This window comes from Saccopteryx leptura, chromosome 6 (genome assembly GCF_036850995.1).
Source record: "Saccopteryx leptura isolate mSacLep1 chromosome 6, mSacLep1_pri_phased_curated, whole genome shotgun sequence".
NCBI lineage: Eukaryota > Metazoa > Chordata > Mammalia > Chiroptera > Emballonuridae > Saccopteryx > Saccopteryx leptura.
In genome coordinates, this window is record NC_089508.1 from 8,555,107 (window position 1) to 8,582,146 (window position 27,040).

A 27,040-nucleotide genomic window follows, 5' to 3' on the forward strand; every position below is an offset into this window, starting at 1 on the left:
AAGTGACTCTGGGGGAAAACATACCAGTGACACACTTTAAAGTTGTCAACTTCATTTCCACTTACAATCAGGACAAGGTAACGGGGACCCAATGAGCCCTCCCACTGTGAACAAATACAAAAATTGGACAGATACAGGAAATTACTATTTCAGACATTAGGCAAAGCAGGCCGTACAGAACAGCTGGTTACCTGTACCAGCTAGAAAACAAAGCGAGCCCACAGAGCCCAGCCTTCTTCACAGAGGAAGCGGGAGTAAAAAGGCAGAGATGGGGGACGAAGACAGAGCAGGAAGAAAATGGGGAGCCCAAACAGTGCCCCACAACCCTGCACCCAAGCCAGTCGAGGAGATTAAAATTTTAATTTAGAAAAATCAAAATAAAATTAAAGACCAGTAACCCTCATGAACAAAGGCATAAAATCCTTAGCAAACTATTAGCAAGTCAATTCCAGCACTATGTAAAAAGCACAATACACCATAACTAAATGGAGTTTATGCTACGAATACCAAGTTAGTTCAACACTCAAATATCAATCATGTAATTCTCACATTAACAGAATAAAGGAGGAAAGTCTTATGACCCATCTCGAAAGATGTAGAAAAAGTATAAAAGATAATACGCCAAACTACAGACTAGACAAAATACTACTTCCACCTTTTCACACTTGAGGACCTGTGACCTAGCCGGCCAGAACAGAAACACAGAATGAATACAGTTTTATCTCACTGTGCAGAACAGGGCAACAGGGTACAAGCTGGTGCTTGAGTTCCGCACTCCACACGTACAATGCACTGACTACATAAGTTTGTCCGAATGCTTTGTCTACTGCGCATGACTCCTAAATGCTCTGCACAGTGCAAAAGTTTGTCTGAATGAGGCTGCAAGTTCCAAAGATGTCTAAGACAACTTCAATGGTATTTTCATCAACGATGTAAGCTGATAAGTGGCAATCACCCTGAGTGTAAGCGAGTTCAACTAAGATCACTGGGTCTACGATCTTCATACAACATCAAGGTGGTTAACATTCATGGGCCAGCACAAAATCTCTGGTGGACCAGCACCAGGACCAACGGTTGAAAAACATCAATTTACAACATGTATGTATATCTTAAAAAGGACTTATATCCAGAACACCTCCCTTACTGCTCAATTTTAAGAAGCAAAACAGCCTTGTTATTTAAAGATAAGAAGGGGCTGGGTAGAGGCTATCAGAAGGCTGAGGAGGGGCTCTACGAGGAAAATGAATGGCTGACACGCACAGTGAAAACGTGCTCAACATCAGTCATCAAGTACATATAAACTAAAAGTACGAGACACAGCAACATTTCCAATACCCTGACTAACGAACAAACCAACCAATCGGCAGACTCCACGTGCTGAAGGGGATGTGGGTGCCCAGAACTCACACGCAGTACTGTGGATATGACCGTGACACACCCACTCTGCAATTCTTATAAAATTATCTATATACCTTCCCTATAAACCAGTAACTACTTCTAGATATTTACCCAAAAGAAATAAAAACCTTTATCCATAAAAATTCTTGGACAAGAATGTTTACAGAAGCTTTATTCATAATAGACAAACATGAAAACAACCACATTGTCTATCAACAGAAACAGGAAGCAAACTGGAATGTCTCCAAGACAGATCACCACTGAGCAGTCAGACTGAACAAGCAACTGATACTCCAGCCACACTGATGAGCCTTTAAAACACTGTGCTGAGCAGAAGCAGTCAGACAGAAACGTCCACGCTGCAGAATAAATACCACTTATACAGCGCTCTCCACAGGAGCCGCTCATCCACAGCGGGAAAAGCTCAAGACGAGTGGGGTTCAACCAGAGAAAGACACAAGGAATCTTTTGGGGGTAAGGGAAGTATTCTATATTTTAATAGGGTGGGAATTACAGTTATATGTACTTGTCAAAAGTATTCAAATTGTTTACTTAATATCTATGTATTTCCTTAGAAAAAAACAAACTATGCCTGAAATTTAAAATGTTAAAAACAATCACTAAAGCAATTCAGATCCAAAAAAGTTAACTCCTAGGAATCAAATATGGTCCTTTTTTAAAAAAGAGTAAAATAAAACAAAACAAAACAAACAAAAAACACATGTGGTAATTCTAAATAATTCCAGAGTTCTGTAGCCTTTAGGAAAAAAAGGAGGCGTGGAGGACTTATGTGGTAATTTGTTTAAATAGCAGATCCTGTATCTCCTCTATGTAACAAAAATGTGTCTTAGACATGAATGAAAGAACTTTGAGAGAGGTGAATTACAAATGTTAATAAGCAAAAAAATGCATAATATACCGATAACAAAAAATAGTAATAATAGTGAAAATGTCTTCTAGTGCACAGTATGTAAACTGACCTGGCTATGCAAATACACTTGCAGTAGACGGAATGCTGACAACCCCTGCTCCTTACAAACTAATCTCAACGTCAGTAAGCTAACAGAGTTCAAAGCGATCACACTTCAATAATTTAATTTACTAATGAAAGGAGAAGGGAAGAAAATTGGAAATACACAGAACTAACTGACCAAGTAGTTCAGAAGCAAGTGCAAGATAAAATACAACAAAGTATCATGACGGCAGTCCAGTTCCATAAAAATACACATAAGAGGCATCTCACCTACTGCAAATACAACTACTATCAAAGGCCTGCTCTGAGTCCTTTAACTCCACACCTGCAGACCTCTACGCTCTCATTCATTTCCCCCAAAATTCTAGTGCCATTCTAATTCAAACAACTGAAGAGAGACTTTTTGAACTCAAATTATTTAAAACTATAAAGCTACTTTTGTCTCATTAAATATTTATGAAACATTATTAAAAATGTAATACCTTATGGTTTAATTAATTCTGGTTATCAAAAAGGATGTTTTACCAAATAAATACAGTACCACACTAAAGCAACATTAAAAGAAAAAAATTTTTCCTTACCACTTTTACAACAAAGGATGCATCGCTGCCCACCGATTTTGAAGAATTCTTATCAGCTGTTTGAAAAAAGACATGTAATATCAGAACAAGAAGTAGCATCATTATAAATAGCCTGTTATTAACCCTTTATTAACACTTAAGTCTGTATATCCATAGCCCCTTGATAGAATAAATTTCAGTTCCCAAATATGTTTCAGAATATCATTACAATATATTTCATCAATTTTAAGACTTTTTTTTTCATGTGTTAACATGTCTAAAACTGGAATGCATCTACAGTGACTGGTATCTTTAACATGATCACCAATTAAGTATGAAAAACTCTAAGTCAAACCTTCAATTCAAATGTATGTGTGATCTTTGGTAAGCTAACGTACGCTGTGAATTCCCAAAAGAACGATAACTGATGCAATTTCTTAAACTTAGGAAGCTAGAGAGTCCTTCTAAGTAGCAGTGAGGAAAGAGGGGGCTAGCGTTCCAAACACCCCCACTCTGGGGGGAAACTCGTCCAGACCCAGGATGTGGCACTGGACTGCCTGCCAGCCTGAGTAATCCCAGTGTGGCCGTCACGGCGTGGCATGCAAACAGAGAGGACATCGCCCCAGAACACGGAGGCAGGAACAGAAGACTGCCCGGACTCATTCAATATTTTTACAAGTACCCACTACTGCATGCGAGTTTCAAAGGCACTGATTTATCAGTGACCAAGAAAACATAATCCCTATTCTAATGAAACTAACATTTCAGTGGCAGGACACAATTAAAATCTGAACAATGTATTCTGGTGGTTAAGTGCTATAGGGAAAAATTAAGCAGAAAAGGAAGGCAGACAGTGTTGCAAGACAGTAAGAGAAACCTCACCGACATGTCCCTGGAGCAGTGGTCTGAAGGCAGAGAGGGAATGGGCCATGAAGATCATTCCAGGCCCAGCAGCTCCGTGTCCTGACGCGGGAGCCTCGGACATGTCTCAGGAAAGGTTCTAACAGGCCAAAGTAGCTGGAGAAGAGTAAGTGAGTGGGAAGCAACAGGCTGGACCAGAGAGCAGAACGGAACTCACAATGAGCTGGAGGGTGACAGACAGCTGTCACTCTGAGAGGAGAAGGGGAGCCACTGGAACGTTCTGCAGAGGGCTGGCGAGGTCAGACTGCCTTTTAGAGATTCTTCGGGCTGCGGAACGGAGGATGGAGCAGAGGGCAGCAGGGACATCCATCCGCACTCTGCGTGACATGGGCGCGGCCCGACCCACAGTGGCAGCAGTCAAGGTGGTGAGAAATGGTCTGAGTGGGGACGTACTTTCAAAGAGCCAGCAGGATTTGCTAGTGAGCTGGACGTGGAGGTCAAGATGGGGAAAGAGGCCAGGAAGACTTTAGGTTTTCGGCCTGAGCAACTAGAAAGACGAAGCTGCTACTTCTGAATATGGAGCAAACCACAGGAGGGCCTGGGGCTTTGGGGTGTCTAACATTCGAGATGCTGGTTATTAGCCAAGTTCAGATGAAAATAGGCAGTGGACGCACAGGGTGAGGCAAAAGCAGGTTTACAGTTATTGGTATGGAAATATAATGCAATTAATAAATAATAATACAAGGAATGATTCACTTAAAGCCCAGGAAACTGGAAGAGATCCCCTAGGAAATGAGGGCGGCCAGAAAAGAAGACAGTCCGGGACTGCGCCCGAGGCATTCTCACATTAGAGGTGGAGAGAGGAGAAGGGACAGGCAAAGGAGCCAAGAAACCACCAACCAGCTGGGAAGCGGCTAGAATACCTCAGTCTAAAGAAAAACACCCAAGAAATAGGCTAGTGGGCAGAAGGAAGAGTCAGGGAACGTCACTGAGATACTAAATTAGTAATAAAGCACGGTCAGATATTTTTAAATAAGCATGTAGTGCATAAAATATTAAAATAAGGGTAGTATACTCATAATACTGTACAATGCATAGGAGGAGAGGGGAAAGCAGCTCAGGAATTCATTTCAACAATGTGTGCTGCAAAATATGCCAGGCACTAGGAACACCGAGAGAAGAGCTGCCCCTTGTCAAGAAGCACATGTTGAGGCCCTGGCTGGTTGGCTCAGTGGTAGAGCGTCGGCCTGGTGTGTGGAAGTCCCGGGTTCGATTCCTGATCAGGGCACACAGGAGAAGCACCCATCTGCTTATCCACTCTTCCCCCTCTCCTTTCGCTCTCTCTCTCTCTTCCCCTCCCGCAGCCAAGGCTCCATTGGAGCAAAGTTGCCCAGGTGCTGAGGACGGCTCCATGGCCTCCACCTCAGACATTAGAATGGCTCTGGATGCAACGGAGCAATGCCCCAGATGGGCAGAGCATCGCCCCCTGGTGGGCGTGCCGGGTGGATCCCGGTTGAGCGCATGTGGGAATCTGTCTGACTGCCTCTGCACTTCTAACTTCCGAAAAGTAAAAAAAATAAGATAAAAAAGAAGCGCAGGTTTGTTCTGGAAGGAGGAAAAGTCATTCCGATGCAGCGTGGGAAGGAAGGATTAGCACTATGGGGACCGTGAACAAATAGTGCCTGCCCTAAACTTAGCTTTGGAAAACTGAAGCAAAAGAAGCATCACAGAGATCAAGAGGCAGCACGAGAGACAAAGCGAGGTCGTGAGCAGATACAAGGGAAGATACAGCTACACCGGAGCCAGACTACAGGAAGGGTCTTGTATGCCATGCTCAAAACTGTGGCACTGTACCCCAAGGGCACCGGGGACACCTTAAAGATGTTTAAATGGAGGTCATATGATCTGATAAGCAGATTAGGTCACTCAAGCCATGATGCTGAACAACGGGACGCAAGAGAACAAGACTGAGCGGAGAAGATCCCTGCGCAGGGAGGGTGCAGAGCGGACATGGAAACGGCCCACACTGAAGGCAGGGCAGCAACGGTGGGCGGGCATGAACGGACCCGAGGAGTCACTCAGCGACACTGACAGGCTAGGTGAGGCACCAGGGCTGCTACTGAAGGAACACCTGGAGGCCGTCAGTGTCTGCCTTGAGGGTGTCACTCACTCAGATAACCCCGCCTGACCACGAGAGGATCAGGGGGTGGAAGAGGACAGTGTAAGCTGTGGACATGCCTGGAGGACACAGCGTAGACATCCCTGGGGGCCCCTGGCCACGGGCCTGCGCTGTGGAGATCAAGTCCTAGGCTATCGACAGAAGTTCTGAGAAGAGGACTGGCAAGATCTGCCTCAGACTTGCACACCGACGGTAAAGAGACCCTCAGAGAAGCCGTGAGTCTGGATGAGGTCACTCAGAAAGAGCAGACAGCCTGAAAAGTGAGCCCAAGAGAACACACACAGCGCAGCCATGGGGATGGCCAGGCAGGTCCAGAGGCAGGAGGGAAAACGGGAGCTGAAGGAATGACGTCATGAAGACAATGGATGCGACAGTCATGAGTGTGATACAAACAGTATCAAATGCTGCAGAAAATAGTCAAAGAAAATTCAAAAGAATGTGTTTAGTTCATGAGCAGAAACTGATGATCTTGAGTTGCTGAGAATTGAAGGCAGTGTTAAAGCAAACCCCTTCTCCAGACTGACCAACCCAGTTTTACAGAAGTGAAGTTTTATCACAGAACTCTTTCAAACCATTAAATATTAAAAACACTTACCCTCAGATAACACTTTCTGATGATAAATACAAATATCAATAAAATAGGTAGCACACATGCAAAAAGCAAGTTCCAAATTTGCCATTGGTTACAAAAGCAAAGTAACTAATGCAAAATTAAGGACCTGTTTGTTTAAACACAAGTTCCCATTTCCCCTATGGGATACCCCAATCCACATTCTACAAAGGGACAACCATCTCTAAATTACAAGGTCAAAAAGAATACACTTGGCTAATAAAAAGCTACGAACCTTTCAGTTTGTGAGGATTTTCACCGTAAGTCAGAGACAGCCTAGTTCACTGAAATGGGTTTGGTGCTGAACAAAACCACAGAACCGACACCTATTTCCCATGACCCAGAAGAAGCGTACTTATGAAAACAGTAAAGCCGTGGTTTGTAAGCTATGCTTCATGAACACACCTCCAGAGACCAGCTAACCAGCTGCAGCCCTTGAGGAAGGCTGAGGAAGAGCAGCTGCTCGCTATTTATGTTGGGGGTCTCAAACGGGAGCGTGCATGGGCCCACTACACTACAGCTTCTGATCGTCAGATCTGGGGCGGGACTGGAGAATGTGCAGTTCAAACAGGTTCCCACATGTCTACACTCAGTATCAGTATTCTTTTTTCTTCTTTTTTTTTTTTGTATTTTTCTGAAGTTGGAAACAGGGAGGCAGTCAGACAGTCTCCCACATGCGCCCAACCAGGATACACCCGGCATGCCCACCAGGGGGTGATGCTCTGCCCATCTGGGGCATTGCCCTGTTGCAACCAGGGCCTAAGGCAGAGGCCATGGAGCCATCCTCAGCACCCAGGCCAACTCTGCTCCAATGGAGCCTTGGCTGCAGGAGGGGAAGAGAGACAGAGAGGAAGGAGAGGGGGAGGGGTGGAGAAGCAGATGGGCGCTTCTCCTGTGTGCCCTGGCCGGGAATCGAACCCACCAGGACTCCGGCACGCCAGGCTGATGCTCTACCACTGAGCCAACTGGCCAGGGCTAGTATCAGTATTCTGAGAAAGATACTGCTTCATGGAGAAAAGGGGTTCCACTACTGAAAACAAACTTTTATAAACCTCCAAGCAGAAATTCAATAAGTAGACGAATTGAGATTGGAGGCAGAATAAGAACACAGAAAATTTAGAAATATGAAAAGCAAACATGAAATGCGTTATATCACTTGTAATGTTCTTGGTGAAGGGGACAGCTTTAGAAGTAATCAGGTAGTTAACATACGGAATCTCAGGTTCCGCAATAGGTCCCCCAAAATGTCAAGGTTACTATGCTAATAGTACATTAAATCAGGCCTAATATGCAGTTTCGAAAGCATTGTCCTAATTCTATGATGATGACTATTAGGGTTATATAGGAATAAAAAAAAAAATCTACAACAGTTAAGATCTAAAAATTGCCAAATTAAACCAAAACAGAGGGGTAAATCCTAATTAGGTAGAAGTGAGGAAAAAATTCTACATAGAATTCTTTGGGTCTCAAAAAATACTAAGCTCATATGGAATACCTTAAAAATCTACAGGCACTGGGCTCATGAATGACAATATTATAGGCATTTCATCCTCTTTTTCTACTGTGACTAAACCGTCTTCTTTCCCACTCCAGTGTCAGAGATGCACTTCCGCCTGATCGTATAAGGTTAGGTTGATGGTGTGTAGATTATTAGGAACACCCTGGAAAAGCTCATTAAATGAGAAACTATTTGATACAAAAGCATATACACTTCTGCTTGACAATCCACTGGAAGCAGTCATGTACTTACCAAGATATATGCAACCAAAGCCGCCCTGGCCAATGGGTGAGCCTAGTTTCCAATCCTTTTTTGCCAGGTCGGTGATGATCTCCCCAGCTGCAAACTGTTCTGCCAGCCGTCTCTTCGCAGGGCCCTGCCTTCCAGCCTGAGCTGCTTTAACACGGGGCATCGTCACTAAAATATCAAACAAGGCGACACTCAGAATTCCAATCCTAGAAGTGCTTAAAACACTTTTCACTAGAACTTCTGTGCGATACGGATGCTGTTTAAATCCAACTCTAAAACTAAGGACATCTGTTCTAACGCATAATCCTATTTAATTATCTCTTAATTTTTGTAGGGGGGAAAACAATAAATAAAATAAAACCTATGCAATTACTTTCAAGAAAATACTCAGTTTTAAGATCCAAGATCTTAATATCATCTATGACTGAAAATGCTATTTAGCCACAAAAATATTGGTCTATCAAGGCGAGGGGGAAAGGTGCACCCAATTAGAATGCACACTGGGGCCAGGCCAGGTCCCTCAGTGGCTAAAGCGTCATCCCAGCACACCAAGGTCATGGGATCATCCCAGGCAGGATACATATATGTGAAGCAATTAGATAGTGCACAACTAAATGGAACAACTAAGTGTAACGAGTTGATGCTTCCCTCTCTCAAATTAGTGGAAAAATTTTTTTAAAAAAAGAATGCACACTTTATCATAACGCAGTAAGTTTATAAAAGTCAATACCGATGTGATAAAAGCATAGTATAGACCGAAACACAAGACAACTAACATGAGGGAAAGGAGACAATTTTTCTGAACTTAAAAAAAAAATGTGTTGCCTGACCTGTGGTGGCGCAGTGGATAAAGCGTTGACCTGGAATGCTGAGGTTGCCGGTTCAAAACCCTGGGCTTGCCCGATCAAGGCACATATGGGAGTTGAAGCTTCCTGCTCCTCCCCACTTCTCTCTCTCTCTCTCTCTCTCTCTCTCAATCTCTCTCTCTCTCTCTCCTCTAAAATGAATAAATAAATAAAAATTAAAAAAAAAATGTGAAGATCAAAATGAAAGTTCATACCACATACATAAGAAAAATTGACCCAGAATGACCAACACTAAGGCATAACTTAATAAAATTATTGAACTTAATAGTAAAATATTTTAATATTCTTTGAGTACCCCAGCCCCCCCCCCAAAAAAAGGTATAAAATGAGACTGTCATCACTTTGACAGCAACACTTTTATGCCAGAAAAAAAAGTAACGTATTTAAGACTCGAGGATCATGAACATAAACAGAAGATATTATACTCAGTTAAATCTCAAGTATAAAGACGTCAAAGTGTGCTCAACTTGGAAAAAGGGAGTGAGAATCTACTAGAAAACAAGCCTCAGATACCCAAAATGACTAAGGGAAGAGCTGACAGTGAGCAGTAAATAGATATTTAGTTGCAGAACCCCAGTCTCAGCAAAGGCAATAAAGGAAAGACTGAAATATACATAATGGGTCTATGTTCTGACAGTGCAGATATAGTGCAACCAGGCAACCTAAGAGAACACATGCAAAGAAGTAATTATACAATAATCACGTTGTGATAATACTTAATACTTCGTTTTGTTAACTAAGGCTACTGTTTGCACAAATGTGAAATAATGCAGATGAGTTAATTATGTGATATTTTAATTGTATCATCCCCTTGCATCGTTAAAAATCAGGATTCAAATATGGAAGAAAGAATACAGATGAAAGACAGAAGTTAAAAATGCTGTATATTTGGAAATATTTTTAATTAAGAAGGTATTTTTACAAAACACACACACACCCCTCTCTTTGTATTGCCTAAACCCATTACAAAAAGGCTTAAAAACAATGACCAACCCAGCAGCGATAAGCATGCCTAGTAAACAAATTGTATTCTTGAAATATCATTTCTTGTTAAAACAAACCAGGTTGAAGAAATGACTGATTACAGGTCTAGAGCTGCAAATGCACAAGATAGACTTGAAATACCTGTAGTTTCTAGATGTCAAGACAGCTATCAAGAAATACTTAGAGTTATGTCAAATATGTCTAAGGAACCAGCTTGAAGGATGTTCCCCCTGACCAAAGATGAGCCAATTTGTGTCAACAAAGGTAACAACCACAATGGGTTAAAATATATAAAATGGGTAAATCTAATAGCTTATAACAATAAGACATTCTAAGTAGTTACCTCTAGAGGATAATAGAAAACCACACACTTTTGAAAACTGGTAAATAAAGGGCAAGAATCAAGCATATACCCCTCCTTGCTAATATAAATTATACCACGGGGTAACCGATAAAAGGTGAAGAGAAATGTCTCCATATATAAAAACTTCAGCTAATACATGACTAAGAATACCATTTCTCAGCCCTGGCCGGTTGGCTCAGCGGTAGAGCATCGGCCTAGCATGCAGAGGACCCGGGTTCGATTCCCGGCCAGGGCACACAGGAGAAGCGCCCATTTGCTTCTCCACCCCTCCGCCGCACTTTCCTCTCTGTCTCTCTCTTCCCCTCCCGCAGCCAAGGCTCCATTGGAGCAAAGATGGCCCAGGCGCTGGGGATGGCTCTGTGGCCTCTGCCTCAGGCGCTAGAGTGGCTCTGGTCGCAACATGGCGACGCCCAGGATGGGCAGAGCATCGCCCCCTGGTGGGCAGAGCGTCGCCCCTGGTGGGCGTGCCGGGTGGATCCCGGTCGGGCGCATGCGGGAGTCTGTCTGACTCTCTCCCTGTTTCCAGCTTCAGAAAAATGTGAAAAAAAAAAAAAAGAATACCATTTCTCCCTCCTAATGAATAAATCCAGACACTGAGCCTTGACGGCTACTAACACCAAAATGTAAGCAACATCCAGGCATCGCCCACTTTCTGATAAAAGAACACACTGCTACCCATGGAGCAAACTTGCCAAAACTTAAATAAAAAAATAAATAGCTCCTGAATCTGATCAAGCTTATCAATTCTCAGGCTCTAAGAAGAATAAAGAACACATTAAACTGTAACACAGGAAAGCAATCCGCATGACCCTGACTGTGGGAACCCTACAGTACAGGAAGCCCATCTCTTCAATAAAGGAAAGAGAGAGGGGTGGAACTTTACTTAAAAATGACACACATAAAACAAAACTAAATCAGGCAAATCTAAACTATAGTGTTTAGGGATATACATTTGAGTGATAAAACTATAAAGGAAATAAAAGACTACCACAAAATATAGAAGTTACACTGGAAAAGTATAAGAAAGTTGTAATTGGGATGGAGCCCACGCTGGCAAAGTTCTATTTCTTGACGCTGGCAAAGTTCTATTTCTTGATGCTGGCAAAGTTCTATTTCTTGAGGCCCTGGCCGGTTGGCTCAGCGGTAGAGCGTCAGCCTGGCGTGCGGGGGACCCGGGTTCGATTCCCGGCCAGGGCACATAGGAGAAGCGCCCATTTGCTTCTCCACCCCCCCCTTCCTCTCTGTCTCTCTCTTCCCCTCCCGCAGCCAAGGCTCCATTGGAGCAAAGATGGCCCGGGCGCTGGGGATGGCTCCTTGGCCTCTGCCCCAGGCGCTAGAGTGGCTCTGGTCTCAGCAGAGCGACGCCCCGGAGGGGCAGAGCATCGCCCCCTGGTGGGCAGAGCATCGCCCCCTGGTGGGCAGAGCGTCGCCCCTGGTGGGTGTGCCGGATGGATCCCGGTCGGGCGCATGCAGGAGTCTGTCTGACTGTCTCTCCCCATTTCCAGCTTCAGAAAAATACAAAAAAAAAAAAAAATTTTTTTTTAAAAAGTTCTATTTCTTCAAGTACCTTATACAGTGGTACCTTGAGATACGAACAGACCAACATACAAATTTTTTAAGATACGAGCTGCAACTCAGTCCGTATTTTTGTTCAAGATCTGAGCAAAATTCCGGGATATGAGTTATGATTCGGGAAGCAGCCGCTAGTTGGCATGTTGGCTCCTGGGTCCAGTATCGGAAGTTTGATATACGAGTTGACTGACTGACGAACTTGGTTACAGAACAAATTAAATTCGCATCTCAAGGTACCACAGTAAGTCTATTTGCTTAATAAGGTTTTCTGTATTGGTAAATAGTTTATTGTTTTAAATATTAAAATATTACTGTTCTTGGCCCTGGCAGTGGCTCAGTGGACAGAGCATCACCCAGAGTATGGACATCCCAGGTTCAATTCCTGGTCAGGGCACACAAGAGAAGCGACCATCTGCTTCTTTCTCCTATCTCTCCTCCTATTCTCCCTATTTCCCTCCCACAGCTAATGGCTTGATTGGCTCAAGTACTGGCCCCAAGCACTGAGGATAGCTCTGTTGATCCGAGCGGTCAGCCTCAGGTGCTAAAAATAGTTTGATACTCGTGCATTGGCCCTAAATGGAGTTGCCAGGTAGATCCCGGTTGGGATGCATGCAGAACTCTGTGTGTCTCCTCTTACCTAAAAACAAGTTACTATTTCTATAATTAACAATCACCACGTGATCAAAACTAGAAATCGTTTCATATTCTATGAGCTTGTCCAATCACACAAACAATCAAAAAGGAAGATTCCAAGATATGAGTAGTGATTTGATTTTTTTTTTTTTTTTTTTTTTGTATTTTTCTGAAGCTGGAAACGGGGATAGACAGTCAGACAGACTCCTGCATGCGCCCGACCGGGATCCACCCAGCACACCCACCAGGGGGCGACGCTCTACCCACCAGGGGGCGATGCTCTGCCCCTCCGGGGCGTCGCTCTGTCGCGACCAGAGCCACTCTAGCGCCTGGGGCAGAGGCCAAGGAGCCATCCCCAGCGCCCGGGCCATCTTTGCTCCAAAGGAGCCTCGCTGTGGGAGGAGAAGAGAGAGACAGAGAGGAAGGAGGGGGAGGGAGAGAGAAGCAGATGGGCACTTCTCCTGTGTGCCCTGGCCGGGAATCGAACCCGGGACTTCTGCACGCCAGGCTGACGCTCTACCACTGAGCCAACCGGCCAGGGCCATGAGTCGTGATTTGGAAAGCTACCGCAAGTTGCCGCGTTGACACACGGGTCCAGTATCGGCAGTTTGATATACGAGTTAACTGATTTACAAGCTCAGTTACTGAACGAATTAAATTCGTATCTCAAGGTACCACTGTAGTCTTCCCAATTTGTCTGTTACTATTTTTTATATTGAACTTTTGGTTTTTACACTATCTTTAGATCTCACCCAGTCAAATGACCTTTTTCAAGTGTCTCCCGTGTTTTCTTTTAGTTGTTCTTTGGTTTCATAATTTGCTGGTAAATTTTTGACCTATTTATACTTATAACGGTATAAGATATAAGATAGGAAAACCTTCACACTTCAGTCCACTCCACATGTATGTGAAGAAGTCACTGAAACATACTCTGTTGCTCTAATAGAAAGAGGCCACTGCAACACCAAACATTTCCTTAAAATGTCCCTAAATGAGACATCCTTCCTCCTGGGGCTTTCACGGAAGAGGCTGCAGAAGCCTCCCAGCCCCGGGACTCTTAGGGCTCAGGCCACAGCCACACAGTGCCCACGGGCTGGCTTCTGCTGGGTGCAGAGGGGACGATGGCAGTAGATTAATAAACACTTTGTCCAAATAACAAACCTTTCAAAATATTGAGAGACATAAAGACCAAAGCAAATGCAGCTACTGCAGCTGGTAGACCACTTACTTATACAGGGCAATTAACATGACAACCAGTCCTAAAAAATCAAAAAGTCATACCTAATAACAGTTATGATTCTCAGAGTGTGCTGCTGGATTCTATCTGCTATTATTTTAATTGGGAACAAAACTGATATTCCTAAGTAACACTGGTCTGCAGTATTTCTACTATATTTACCTGTTTTGATATCAATATGATGCTCACTTCATAAACACTTCAGAAGTTTTGCTTTTTTGACCACAATACAGAGTGTAAACAGCACTTAAATAAGAAGCTCCCATCTGCTTCTCCACCCCTCCCCCTCTCCTTCCTCTCTGTCTCTCTCTTCCCCTCCTGCAGCCAAGGCTCCATTGGAGCAAAGTTGGCCCGGGCGCTGAGGATGGCTCTGTGCCTCTGCCTCAGGCGCTAGAATGGCTCTGGATGCAACAGAGCAACGTCCCAGATGAGCAGAGCATCGCCCCCTGGTGGGCATGCCAGGGGGATCCTGGTGGGGCACATGCGGGAGTCTGTCTGACTGCCTCCCCATTTCCAACTTCAGAAAAATACAAATAAATAAAAAAAATGACCTTGTCCTGAAAGGTTCTGAACCCTGGACAGGGAAGCCTGACACACAGCAGGGCTGGAGAGGGTGTGACCGAGTCGAGTTCCCAGACGCTGCACTGTGTCAGCCGCCGTGACATCAGACTGGCAGTGGTCGCTCACTTACCCAACAGTCCCTCTGCTGTGCCTCTACCTAGGAGAAAGGAAACGTGTCCCCAAGTCATGTACACCAATGATAATAGCAGCTTTATTCAAAGCAGCCACACACACCAGAAACTCACGTGTCCATCAACCGAAAAATATATGTAATAAAATGGATGAACCCCTGAACCTCCTGAACACTATGTTTAGAAAAAGAAGTCAGACACAAGACAACATACTGTATGATTCCACTTACGTGAAGTGTAACAACAGACCAGACTAACCCACAACGACAGAAGTCAAGCAGGGACAGCACGTGGGGAGGAAGTGACTCGAGTGGGCAGAGGGAGGTTAATGCTCTGTGTCCCAGTCTCGGTGATATTTAAACCGTGTGGACACTTCATAAAAATTAATCAAGTTATGAGTTATTTCATTCTGGGTTTTTTTTAATTTATGTAATATTAACATTAATGTGCACAGATCAGAAGTGTTGAAACAGTCAGGGTCCCGTCAGGAGATAAAAAATTCACACGTAACTTAAAAACAGAAAAATTTAATATAAAAATTATTCATTTATAAAAGGTGGTGAATGACTAAAAGGGGTAAAGAGAACTCTGAGCAAACGCAGACAGCAGTTCCTACCGACAGGCCTCAGGGAGAGCACACAGAAAGGGACTGTTCATGGGACAGGCTGCGGGTGGCAGGGTTCTCGGGAGCACCAGCGGGCTGGAGCCGGTCCACGGGGACCTGCTCGCTGGGGTCCTGCGGGGGCCGGAAGCAGCCCACTAGCACACTAAAGAACGTCACACCACGGAGAGTGAGCCAGGCTGGCAGCCACACCTTAAAGAGGGAGGGGGGAAACCAAGCCTACTGCCACACGAGAGAAGCCCCTTCCCCACTGTGTCTTGCAGGGTCCCTCCCTCTCCCTCTAGTGACAAAATCAACATTGTGCCTAAAGGAAAAAATGTTTACAGGCTCTAACTCAGGTCATCACACCAGCAGAGGAAGGTGAATCTGCAGCTGAGGCCCTAGCTGGTTCTCTGCACAAGGCTGTAAGATTAAAGCTGCATCTTCACTGAGCGACGGCCACCCAATCAGGACCCTGGAACACGGTCAGCACAGCACAGAGCTGCGGAGCCCCTTTCCTGCCAGCACCGTTCCCTCCTCCTGTCCCAGCGCACTGGGGGGGGGGGGGGGGCCCTCAGGGCGTGCCCTCACTCCAGCACTCCAGAGGGCACCAAGCTGCCAGCTCCTGTCCCAGCGCACTGGGGGGGGGGGCCCTCAGGGCGTGCCCTCACTCCAGAGGGCACCAAGCTGCCGGCTCCTGTCCCAGCGCACTGGGGGGGGGGGGACCCTCAGGGCGTGCCCTCACTCCAGAGGGCACCAAGCTGCCGGCTCCTGTCCCAGCGCACTGGGGGGGGGGGCCCTCAGGGCGTGCCCTCACTCCAGCACTCCAGAGGGCACCAAGCTGCCGGCTCCTGTCCCAGCGCACTGGGGGGGGGGGGGGGACCCTCAGGGCGTGCCCTCACTCCAGAGGGCACCAAGCTGCTGGCTCCTGTCCCAGCGCACTGGGGGGGGGGGCCCTCAGGGCGTGCCCTCACTCCAGCACTCCAGAGGGCACCAAGCTGCCGGCTCCTGTCCCAGCGCACTGGGGGGGGGGGGACCCTCAGGGCGTGCCCTCACTCCAGAGGGCACCAAGCTGCTGGCTCCTGTCCCAGCGCACTGGGGGGGGGGGGGACCCTCAGGGCGTGCCCTCACTCCAGAGGGCACCAAGCTGCCGGCTCCTGTCCCAGCGCACTGGGGTGGGGGGGGACCCTCAGGGCGTGCCCTCACTCCAGAGGGCACCAATCTGCCGGCTCCTGTCCCAGCGCACTGGGGGGGCGGCACCTCAGGGCGTGCCCTCACTCCAGAGGGCACCAATCTGCCGGCTCCTGTCCCAGCGCACTGGGGGGGCGGCACCTCAGGGCGTGCCCTCACTCCAGAGGGCACCAAGCTGCGGCTCCGGCTGAGGCTGTTCTCAGACCCAGTGTCCCTTTCCACATCCTCCCATGCCCCTCTCTGAGCCACACTGCCTCTGGCAGCCCCTTATTTTCCGGCTCAGGGTCACAAGGCTCCTAGTTTGAGAAAACGGGAAATTTGTGTCTCCCAATCTTGTTCCTTTTCATGTGATCTCTGAAAGGAAGAAAAGTAGAATTATTTAAAACCAGAAGTCCCTGTTCAAAAACTGTGATAACACAACCATAGCATTTGCTTCAGTAAGTTAGTGAATTCTCTAAAGCAGTTAAAATCCCAATTTAAACAACTGCATTAGTACACTATAGGTTTCTTCTAATAATGAACCAATATCTAATTAAGATTTACATTAATGTAGATAATTCCTGTATGTGAGGTTGATTGGCAATGGGAGAAGGTCATGTGAGGAACCAGGCCTGGAACTTTGGCAGAAACCGCCCACACCCATGCACGCCAAAAGAAACTTCCAGGAGTCCTTTGAAAAAGAACAACTGTCAGCCAATGAAATTTCGCCACGTCATATCAACCCGACCACCCTAACGACGACGCTATAAATTGCCCCCAAACAGGGGAGGCAGCGCGACTTCTCTGGCCCATTTTGCAGACCAGAGAACCTCGTCCGGGATGTGCTCTACTAAATAAAGCTTTTGCTATTCCACGCTTGGTAAATACGCCCTTCTTTCTTCCTCGGCAGGGATAAAATACCTTACACTATACACCAGAGGACACAAACCTTGACCAAATTAAATCTTTGTGTAATTTTTGACCACTCAGAATAAAGAAAATCCACTATTATGATAGCCAATCCAACAGAGATGTTTCAAAGAAAAAGTTTAGCATCACATATAATCCACCACAAAATCCAACTCCTTTTCCCCCTGCCACTAAGTGAAACGCAGATGCAGGGAAAGCACATCAAAATGCAAATCAGCGCTGCCCTCCTCTGAAATCACTGGCTGCTATCGTCCACATTCGCATATTCACCAAAATTTAATTGTAAACAGAGTAATTATGGTACTAAAGTTATTAAATACACAAAGCAAGCTTGGAACTATACATATTCAAATAGAATCTCAGTGGCAGATCAACTTTTATATCTGAAACAATACCCTAATTAATAGTCAGCTCTGATAATAAAACGGTCCTGTTTTTCAGATAACATTCCAAAAAAGTTCTGCTATGAATATTAAAATAAAGTTTTGTGAAAAGGTATTTAAATTTCAATAGCTATATTTATCACAATACGGTACTGTATTTAGACAACTGGCATTTTCCAAGTCCTGGATTCAAATTTGGAATCATTTCTTCTTTTTAATCTTCTGTGGAAGAGAGAAAAGAAAAAGCTTGACTGATTCCAACAGTTCCGCTTACACTTAATGAGCTCTATGAATTCATCACACCCAAACTGGAAAATGGCAGTGCTGTAGAAAGCTGGTCACAGTGGGCGCTAGACATAAATTCTCCCTAAAATAGGCAGACACATTAGCCCCTCTGAGAGGGTCCTATATTTTCACGAAGCGTTCTTTAAACTCGTAGCTTCCCTGACGCTGCTGAACAGCCTGGTGACTCAAGGCTGCTTAGGCACACTGGACTATTCGCCGCTCCGTTAACGTGGCACCAATTTGGTCTACCTCCACTCTTCACAGTAAAAGTTGTTTCTTGCCCCTGCCCCCGCCACGATCTACACTTACCGAAATCTTCCCCACCCAAATGTCTCTCCCCCTCTGTCAGATGTGACCTCCAGTTTCAGCACTGTTCCTACCTCTTACTGCGTTTGACAAATGTTACTGATAAGTTTATAAGCTCCCAGAAAAGAGAACTGTTTTACAATATACTACACTTGGCAGGAATTCAAAAAATGTGCAAAATTAAACAGCAAAAGGTTAAGTTTTCTTTTGCCCTGTGAGTACCTGACGTCTAACTTACACTTCATTAACAGCCCACAACTGCAGGGGATGTGTCACTCCTGTTAAAAGCCCAGCACAAAAATCTCTTCCCACTCTCTACACTGACTATGCCAAACCCTGTTCATCCTTCTCAAAACCAGAATGCGCCTTCCTACGTCACCCTTCTCAGAAGACTTTGCAAAAGAGTAAGCATACTTCTTTTGGAAGGTACTATACTTGCATTTTAATTCACAATATTTCAATCAAAATTAAACTCACACTCTAAACACTTGAGTAACCGCCCTGCTTTGTGTTGCATGCCTCGGTCCCGACCTCAAGACTTCAACTAGTAACTCACCGCTGTCCGACATTCAACTTCTCCCTCAACTAGAGCCTTCTCATCAGCCTTAAATACACTCATGGCTACCCATTTTTTTAAAAGTGTGTTGTAATGCCCCTCCATGGTCACCCTACCTTTCCTCTCCCTTCCCATGCCCGACGCCGTGACCCTGACTGTGCTGCTGGCACAGGATCTGCCCGAACAGCGCTGGGCGGGCACGGAGCCCGGTCACACAGCGGGCCTCGCGTGGGCCTGCTCCACAGCACTCATCGGTGCTCACCGCTCCTTCCCTGAGACCCCCTCCTCTGCACTGGGGGTGTCCGGTGTCCGGCCCACTGTCTAGCGCTGGCACTCAGACACCTGGGGCGGTGCAATGAGGAAGGCCGCTCTCCCCAGGTGGGAGCTCCAATCCCTGATGACCAGCTTCACAGCAATAAGCGAAGGTTAGCTGTGAACTGACGGAGAGAAGGCGCAGTTGTGCATCCATTCACGCCCGCAGCAAATACCTGCCCATAACCCACCACGTACCGACCACTGTTCTAGGCACCTGCTATACTCAAGGAACAAAACAAAGGTCTTGCCGTTGACACTGAGATTCTAGCAGAAAGAGACGTAATAAAAATAAACATAATGGATATATGATCTAGTATGTTGGAAAATGCAGGTGCTATGTTCAAACATTAAGAAAGTAAAGCAGGACAAGGGGTATAGAAGACAGAGTGCATGGGGCAGCTTGCAGTATTAACGGAGGGGGGGGGGCTCATGGTTGGCCTCATGGAGAAGGTAAGACGTGACTCAGGACTGGAAGGAGGTGGGGAAGCCACCCGGGCGAGTATCTAGGGCAGATCTTCTCAGCAGAGGGTTAAGGAGCGCAAAGCCTATGGCGGGAGCATGCCAGGCAACAGAAGAGTAAGGGTGCCAGTCTGGAGTGAGCAGGCAGAGGAGGAAGGGGAGGAGGAGGGGGAGGAGGAGGGGGAGGAGGAGAGCTAGCAGAGGACAATTGGTCACGTGAGCCCTGAAGGCCACATGACTTTGCAAAAGGGTAAACATATTCAATACTTCTTTTGGAAGGTACTATACTTGCATTTTAATTCACAATATTTCAATCAAAATTAAACTCACACTCTAAACATTTGAGTCAAGGACAATTTTCTCACTTGACCAATTTCTCACCAAAGTTTTTACATTTTTTTATAGTTCTTGCTAACATGTATGATTCCATTCTCAAAATCCATTCCATCTATAGACGGAACTATATAAATTTATACAAATCCCAAATGTCAAATGCCTTTCTCACTAAAGTCACCTCGAAGTAGGAAAGGGTTTGTAATGGATGAAATTCCATTCCAGAAAGTAGACAGGAGTAAGCCCTATTCCACTGTAACTTAAATATATGTTTAATTTGGTAGCGCTCTACTAGAGTGAGTGGTTTACAACTTTTTAACAGAAACATAGAAACTTTCACCATGCTATACTCCTTTTTAATTTAAACTAAAAAATAATACTGACTCCCATGGAATTCTACATATGACAATGTGGACTGCCTGCTTCATTAATTCATTTGCTCAGCAAATATTTCCTGAGCACATACTCTATGCCAGACTGTTCTAGAAAATGTGAACAGAGCAGTGAACAATCAGACAAGAAACCCTGCCCTCACTGACCTTGTATCTTTATTTAAGATAAATTTTAAAAAATTAAAACATGTCCACTGCTAAGGAAAAATAATAGTAAAGTAGGGACAGGGAGTTGGGGGAAGTGCAGAATTTAAAAGGTGATCTGGTAAAGCCTCATAAGAAAGTGACATTTAAAGCAAGACCTAAGACTAAAGTGAGGGAATCTAGCCAGGCAGTTGTCTGGAGGAAGAGCATCCTACACGGAGGGAGTGGCAAGTGCAAAGGCCCTGAGGCAGGAACATGCCCAGCTTGTTCTAGAAACAGCAAGGAGGCTGGCAGAGCTGGCAGGGAATTAGCCAGGGCAGAAAACTGGCTCCCAGCAGAGATGTAAAAGGGCACAGCACGGTGACACACCCAACACACAGGCCGCTGCAGACACACCGAGACGGGGAATCATGGGAGGTTCTGAGCAGAGGAGCAGTGGCTCTGACTTACATGTTAAAACACCGCTCTGGTTACTGCATCAAACAGACTGGAAGGGGGCAAGGCAGAAGCAGCTACTACCGGTTACCACAATGGAGTTACTATTGAAATAATGCATCAGTCCTCACTGAATAGTAAGAATGTCAAGTTTTTAAAACAGTACTTTTAGCCCCTAAACAGAGGGTTAGAGAGTAACCTAAGAGGTTTTCTTTAATTCTTTTGGCTTTACATAAACTACCCTACCCCCCAAAAACAAGTCTTCAGTGCCAAGTAGAAATAATTGATATTAGTGACAGATGGTCTAAGTAAGTAACATGCTAATCGTCTCTTATTCTAGATTTCCTCAGCTCTATCTTTATGGCAAGTTAGTTCACCAGGAAATTAAACACTTGAACTCATTTATTCCAAAGGCATTTATAAAACACCTCCAAAATACGTGCTGGAAACTGTGTGAGGGGCTGGAAATACAAACATGAATGAAAGGCAACCTTTGGGCTCAGGACACTGCCCTAGCTTCCTGCAGAACAGCATCAACAGTTACAATTTAATACTATACCAGCAGCCTCCAACAAGAATCAATACAAAGACTTCCAGGTAAACAATGTTTCTGAATCCATGATAAACCTATTTATTAAAGAGAGTGAGCAGTTGTAGACATCTACAAAACCAAACTCTGTCAGTTTCATGGTGAGAAAAAAGCACCTTGTTTCCAGTGATGTAAGTTTTTAAGATATTGAAGAGCTATGAAACTGTTTCCTCTGTTTCAATCAGAGCCAGAAAGTGCAGCGCAAAAGCATTAAACTCTATTACATAACGCACCATCCTGAGGCAGTACTTCTCCATCCTGGCTATCCACCAAAATCACCAGTGGAACTTCAACACTAAAAGCCCTACTCCAAGAGCCGCCGCCTCTGAACGTTTAAGGCTGACAGGGTTGTGATACAGAGATCTGGACGGAGGCGTTCCGGTACATCTGCCTTTCTTCACTGACTCACTCGCTTCCATGTAACGGCTCCGTTACATACCACTCTACTGGTTTACGCCACTGGGATAAAAATCCCCTCTGGTTCATTTAGAAGTTGAGTAAAATGTATAAATAAGTGAATGAATGACACATAAGGAGCCAAAAAAACATTGTCCTTTTCCCATCCCATTGTATCCCAAGCCAAAACCACTCATTTTTACTTCAAACTTATTTGGGATTAAGAAGTAATTACCTATTTTGGTGTGAATGGCTTCCTGCCAAACTACACTGGGTTCAAGTGCAAAATCAAACAAGAGGTAATCGGTCAACAAAGAATTCGTCACCTCTTTTGCTAAATTACATCAGGAACAATTTGAAAGCAATACATCTAAAGATAATTCTCTCACAAATGAGCCAGCTGATCAGAATTTGATTAATGCGTTTGATTAGTGCTAAGAAATCATCTGAAAAATAAAACACTGACTCTTGAGTTTATAGCCACTTGCCAATACAAAGGGTCTTGCCCACAGTTTCCACAGGTGAGAACAGAGCTGTAAGAAAATCCTCAGGAATAAAAATACACTTATTACCAACACCATTTAACATGAAACCTGAGACACAGAAAGGTGATGAACTGTGAGTTCCTGTTAGAGACAGCCGGTCAGAGCCCTTGTGTCACTCAGCGAACATGCATGTGAATAAAAGTATGAAAAGCATTCATGCTATATGGCACCCTTAGTAGCATTAACAAATAAGAGTCAAATGTAACACAACAACTATAAGAATACAGAAGTGAACCTCGAGAAATAATGATCCTATAAATTCATAGGTTTATTCCTGATGAACACTGAGCTAAACTCAAACTCTGATCCAATCTTTGGAGCAATTGTCACCCTAGTCATGGTTTCACACCCACGCTGGAAAGAACTAGGTGAGGACTCGCGCTTCTAACTCTGAGAAAGGAAGGATCTTCAGAGAAGAAAAATTTCTTCCTTATCATAATTATTTTTACATGTACAGTATTAGGAAAGTGATTAATGTTTATTATAAAAATGTTTGGCATAGTGAATGGATTTTTTTAAAATACAGTATCAAATAAACCTCCTCAACTGTCACTTCCTTTAAATGATTTCTAAAAGTTCTAAAGGAGTCAACACTAACTGCAGAATTAATTTTTAACTGAGGGGCCAGGTAGGAGAGGGTAAAGGGGGATAGATGGTGATGGAAGGAGACCTGACTTGGGGTGGTGACCACACAATACAGTGTACAGTATACAGTATACAGGTGATGCGTTGTGGAATATTGTGCAACTGAAACCTATATAATGCTTCTGACCAATGCCACCCCAATAACTCAATAAAAAATAACTTTTTAACTGAGAACACACAGTATGGCACGATTTCAAACACAAGCCCAGCATACCACACTGTCACCACATCCCCCCAACACAGAAGGATTCCGTGAAGTCTCTGCTGCTCGCTTCTCATTCTGCGTCTTGACAGAGCAGGCGGCAGGTCCAGCCCTGGAGCCCTCACCGGTTAGGAACCAACCAGGAAGCAGACACTGCAGTCCAGTCACTCACCTCCGCTCCGGTTCCAGGAGCTAGGAACGGCCTGCCCTGCCTGAGCAAAGGCATCACACCTGAGAGGGCAGGCAAGTCCACAGGGGACATTGGGAAGCAAACCACGCGGTGCCTAAGCCACCGGCCTTGTCACCCTGATCTGACAGACCTCATTATAGTCCACTTTCCCCATTCTCTGTGAACACTGAAACTCTGCGCCCCACCCCCACCCCGGTTCAGGAGACAGCCTACCTGCATCTGGAAGCATTATCTTAGCTAGGTGAGGTCATCCCAGTATCCTTTGACTTGAGTCTGGTAACTAGTAAGTATGTTCAAATCTCAATTGTCTCATAGAATGCCTTCCTATAGTTAATTTTTTTAGTCACTGCATCTGGCTGATGTTCCTGAATCTTTTTAATCAACAAAGGTCATCATCCTCTTTATTTTTTTCCTCCCCCTTGTCATTCATTCTGTAAAATTTCCTACATTTTGAGTTTTGATGACTGTGTTCCTTTATTGTAACTTAACCTGTTCCCCTGCAATATGTTACGGCCGTTCAGATCGTCCTATCTCTGGTGTCAAAGCCCTTCAACCAAAAACTACCAAGAACATACCTGTAAGTTAAACAAGCTGAGATAACACACACCATGGGGACAGTGGGACAATCAGTAATGGAATGTTCTAGAGGATCTATTACAGGGCTCGGGCTTTGGTTGGCTGAGTTGGAGGAGGATTGAGGGAGCAGGGCCCTCTCTGAATTGGATGCTGGGAGAAAGTGGGGTCGTCCTATGTTTGAGTATGGCAAGAGACCTCTCCTAAGGGAGGGGAGACTAGAAGGAAGATGAACCCGTGACTGGTAAGGAGGCAGCAGTCACTCTCTGGCCAAGAGTTTAAGGGTGGCATAGCGCCCCTGGTTTTAGTCACGCCTGTCTCCCTCTATCACACACTCGGAGAAACCGTGTCGGAAGCATGCTGTGGGACGGCTGACATTTAACCAGGGAGCAGCAGTCCACCTGGGAAGGGGGGGGCACAGCGCGGCCCCAGAGCTGTTCTTCCCTCCTCCTCGGCACCAGGGCAGCGACTTGCAACCTCTGCACCTCAAGGCACAGGCAAACTAATCACTAAAATTCTGCTGCACAAACACCAAAAGAATATATTTCTTTGCCAACCTGCCAAAAATAAATAAATAAATAAATAGGTATAAATTTAATGCATTCACATCGGACGGCTACTGATATGTTGGCTGTTGTCATTTTTTTAGTGGACAATCTCAGGGACAAGAGGTCTCAGTGCCCCTATGCATCTTTCAAAATTTCTTGTGGCACACGGGTTGAAAATCGCTGTGCTAGGCAGCACAAGAAGTGGGCCACTGTGTCCTGGCACGGCCCCAACAGTCTCAGGAATTTTCCTTGCTTTCTAGTATGAGATATTCCAGTTTCCTCTTATACTTATGGGACGGTCGCTGAGATACCATTAAGTAAAAAATGCAAGGGGCCTGACCTGTGGTGGCGCATTGGATAAAGCGTCAACCTGGAAATGCTGAGGTCGCCGGTTCAAAACCCTGAGCTTGCCTGGTTAAGTTACATATGGGAGTTGATGCTTCCAGCTCCTCCCTCCTTTTCTCTCTCTCGGTCTCTCTCTTCTCTCTCTCCCTCTCTCTCCCCTCTCTAAAAATGAATAAAAAAAAAAATTTTTTTTTTAAATGCAAGGGGGCCCTGGCCAGTTGGCTCAGTGGTAGAGCGTCAGCCTGGCGTGCAGAGGTCCCAAGTTCGATTCCCGGCCAGGGCACACAGGAGAAGCGCCCATCTGCTTCTCCACCCCTCCCCCTCTCCTTCCTCTCTGTCTCTCTCTTCCCCTCCCGCAGCGAGGCTCCATTGGAGCAAAGATGGCCAGGGCGCTGGAGATGGCTCCTTGGCCTCTGCCCCAGGCGCGAGTGGCTCTGGTTGCGACAGAGTGACGCCCCGGAGGGACAGAGCATCGCCCCCTGGTGGGCAGAGCATCGCCCTTGGTGGGCGTGCCAGGTGGATCCCGGTCGGGCGCATGCGGGAGTCTGTCTGACTGTCTCTCCCCGTTTCCAGCTTCAGAAAAATACAAAAAAAAAAAAAAAAAATGCAAGGGAAGAACTGTGTATAAAACATTTCTATCCATATAAAATAAAGAGACCTATTATATGCATGCTAGCTATGTATAAAACCCCCAACATTTCAATAAGTTAAAAGAGAGCTAACCCAGTTTGATAAAAAAAAAATGGGCAAAGACAACAGGCACCTCACTACACAGGACACCCAAATGGATAACAAATATATGAAAAGGTGCTCAAATCACTCACTGGTCGTCAGGGAAATGCCAATTAAAGCCACACCGAGATCTTCCACACAACCACAGAACGGTTTTACTGTTTACCAGGAGTACCACGTGGAGGCAAGGCTGCCGAGGACCTGGGATGCACACTTTGCTGGTAGGAGTAAAAATTAGTACAACCACTTTGGAAACCTGTTTGGCAGTATCCATCTATTAAAGCCGAAGGTACTCATACATTATGCCCACAATTCTACTCTTAAGATAGGTACCCAACTAAAATGAATACATGTGAACCAAAAGATACCAACAAGAATGGTTACAGCAGCATTATTCACAACTGCTAGAAATTAAAAACTATTCAAATGCCCATCTACAGCAAAATGGATAAATACTATGTTGTATATAATCTGTGGTGGTTTTAACAAATGGCCAAAAATTTTCTGACACACCTCCTATAAGGAGGTAAAGTCTATGTTCCCTAACCTTGAATTCAGGCAGGTTTGTGTCTATTTCCACCAAGAGAGTCTAGCGGAACTGATGTTGCGTGACTTCCGAGGAGAAGTCCCTCTCGGGAAGCTTCCTCTGGGAACCCAGCCAAGGCCGCTTGGAGAATCTGCAGCCAGGGCACAGACCCCTTTAAAGCAACAACAGGGCTAGTTGTAAGGCATAAGACTTATTCCCAAACCAGAAGAGGAAGGACATGCACTGAAGAAACACAACACCAACTAATGCGCCCACACGTGCAATGTCCAGGTTAAGCTTGGTGTCTCGTTACAAGGGCCCAGAATGAGAATGCAGGAGCTCATCTCCAAAACAGTTGTGATTTTATCCACTACCAGAGACTGCACTCACCTGGCATTTCTTAAAAACCTCCTCTCTGTCACAAGGAAGTGCTGCTGCTGGACGCTGACACTAACACGTACATGATGACCACTACGGTCAGCCGTCCCTCTGGAACCTTCCAGCAGTGAGAACTGAACACTATCTACAGTCCACCAGGGACTCAAAAGTGACAAAGAAGCAAAGCAAGTTTCAAGTGGAAGTTTCTGTCTCTGTTGACACTGTGTTTTACATAACCACTGGAAAAATAAAATAGATCCACTTAAAAAAAGATGCAGGCCCTGGCTGTGGACAAAGCGGCATTCCGGCACACCGAGGCTGCAGGTCCGCCCCCAGTCAGGGCCCAGACAAGAAGCAACCAATGAGTGCACAGCTAAATAGAACGA

General features: G+C 45.3%; 1 protein-coding gene across 3 annotated transcripts in view; it reads right to left on the reverse strand.

Moving 5' to 3' along the window:
* Positions 1-27,040, reverse strand: part of LOC136376545 (serine/threonine-protein kinase VRK1-like) — a 72,584-nt gene that overhangs the window by 35,785 nt on the left and 9,759 nt on the right. For all 3 annotated transcript variants that reach the window (XM_066342671.1, XM_066342669.1, XM_066342670.1), the window contains exons 2-3: positions 8,332-8,496; positions 2,953-3,008 (exon numbers count right to left, since the gene is read on the reverse strand). In XM_066342671.1, coding sequence (XP_066198768.1) covers positions 2,953-3,008; positions 8,332-8,491 — 216 coding nt within the window. In that variant the 5' untranslated portion in view covers positions 8,492-8,496. The remainder of the gene's footprint in view (positions 1-2,952; positions 3,009-8,331; positions 8,497-27,040) is intronic.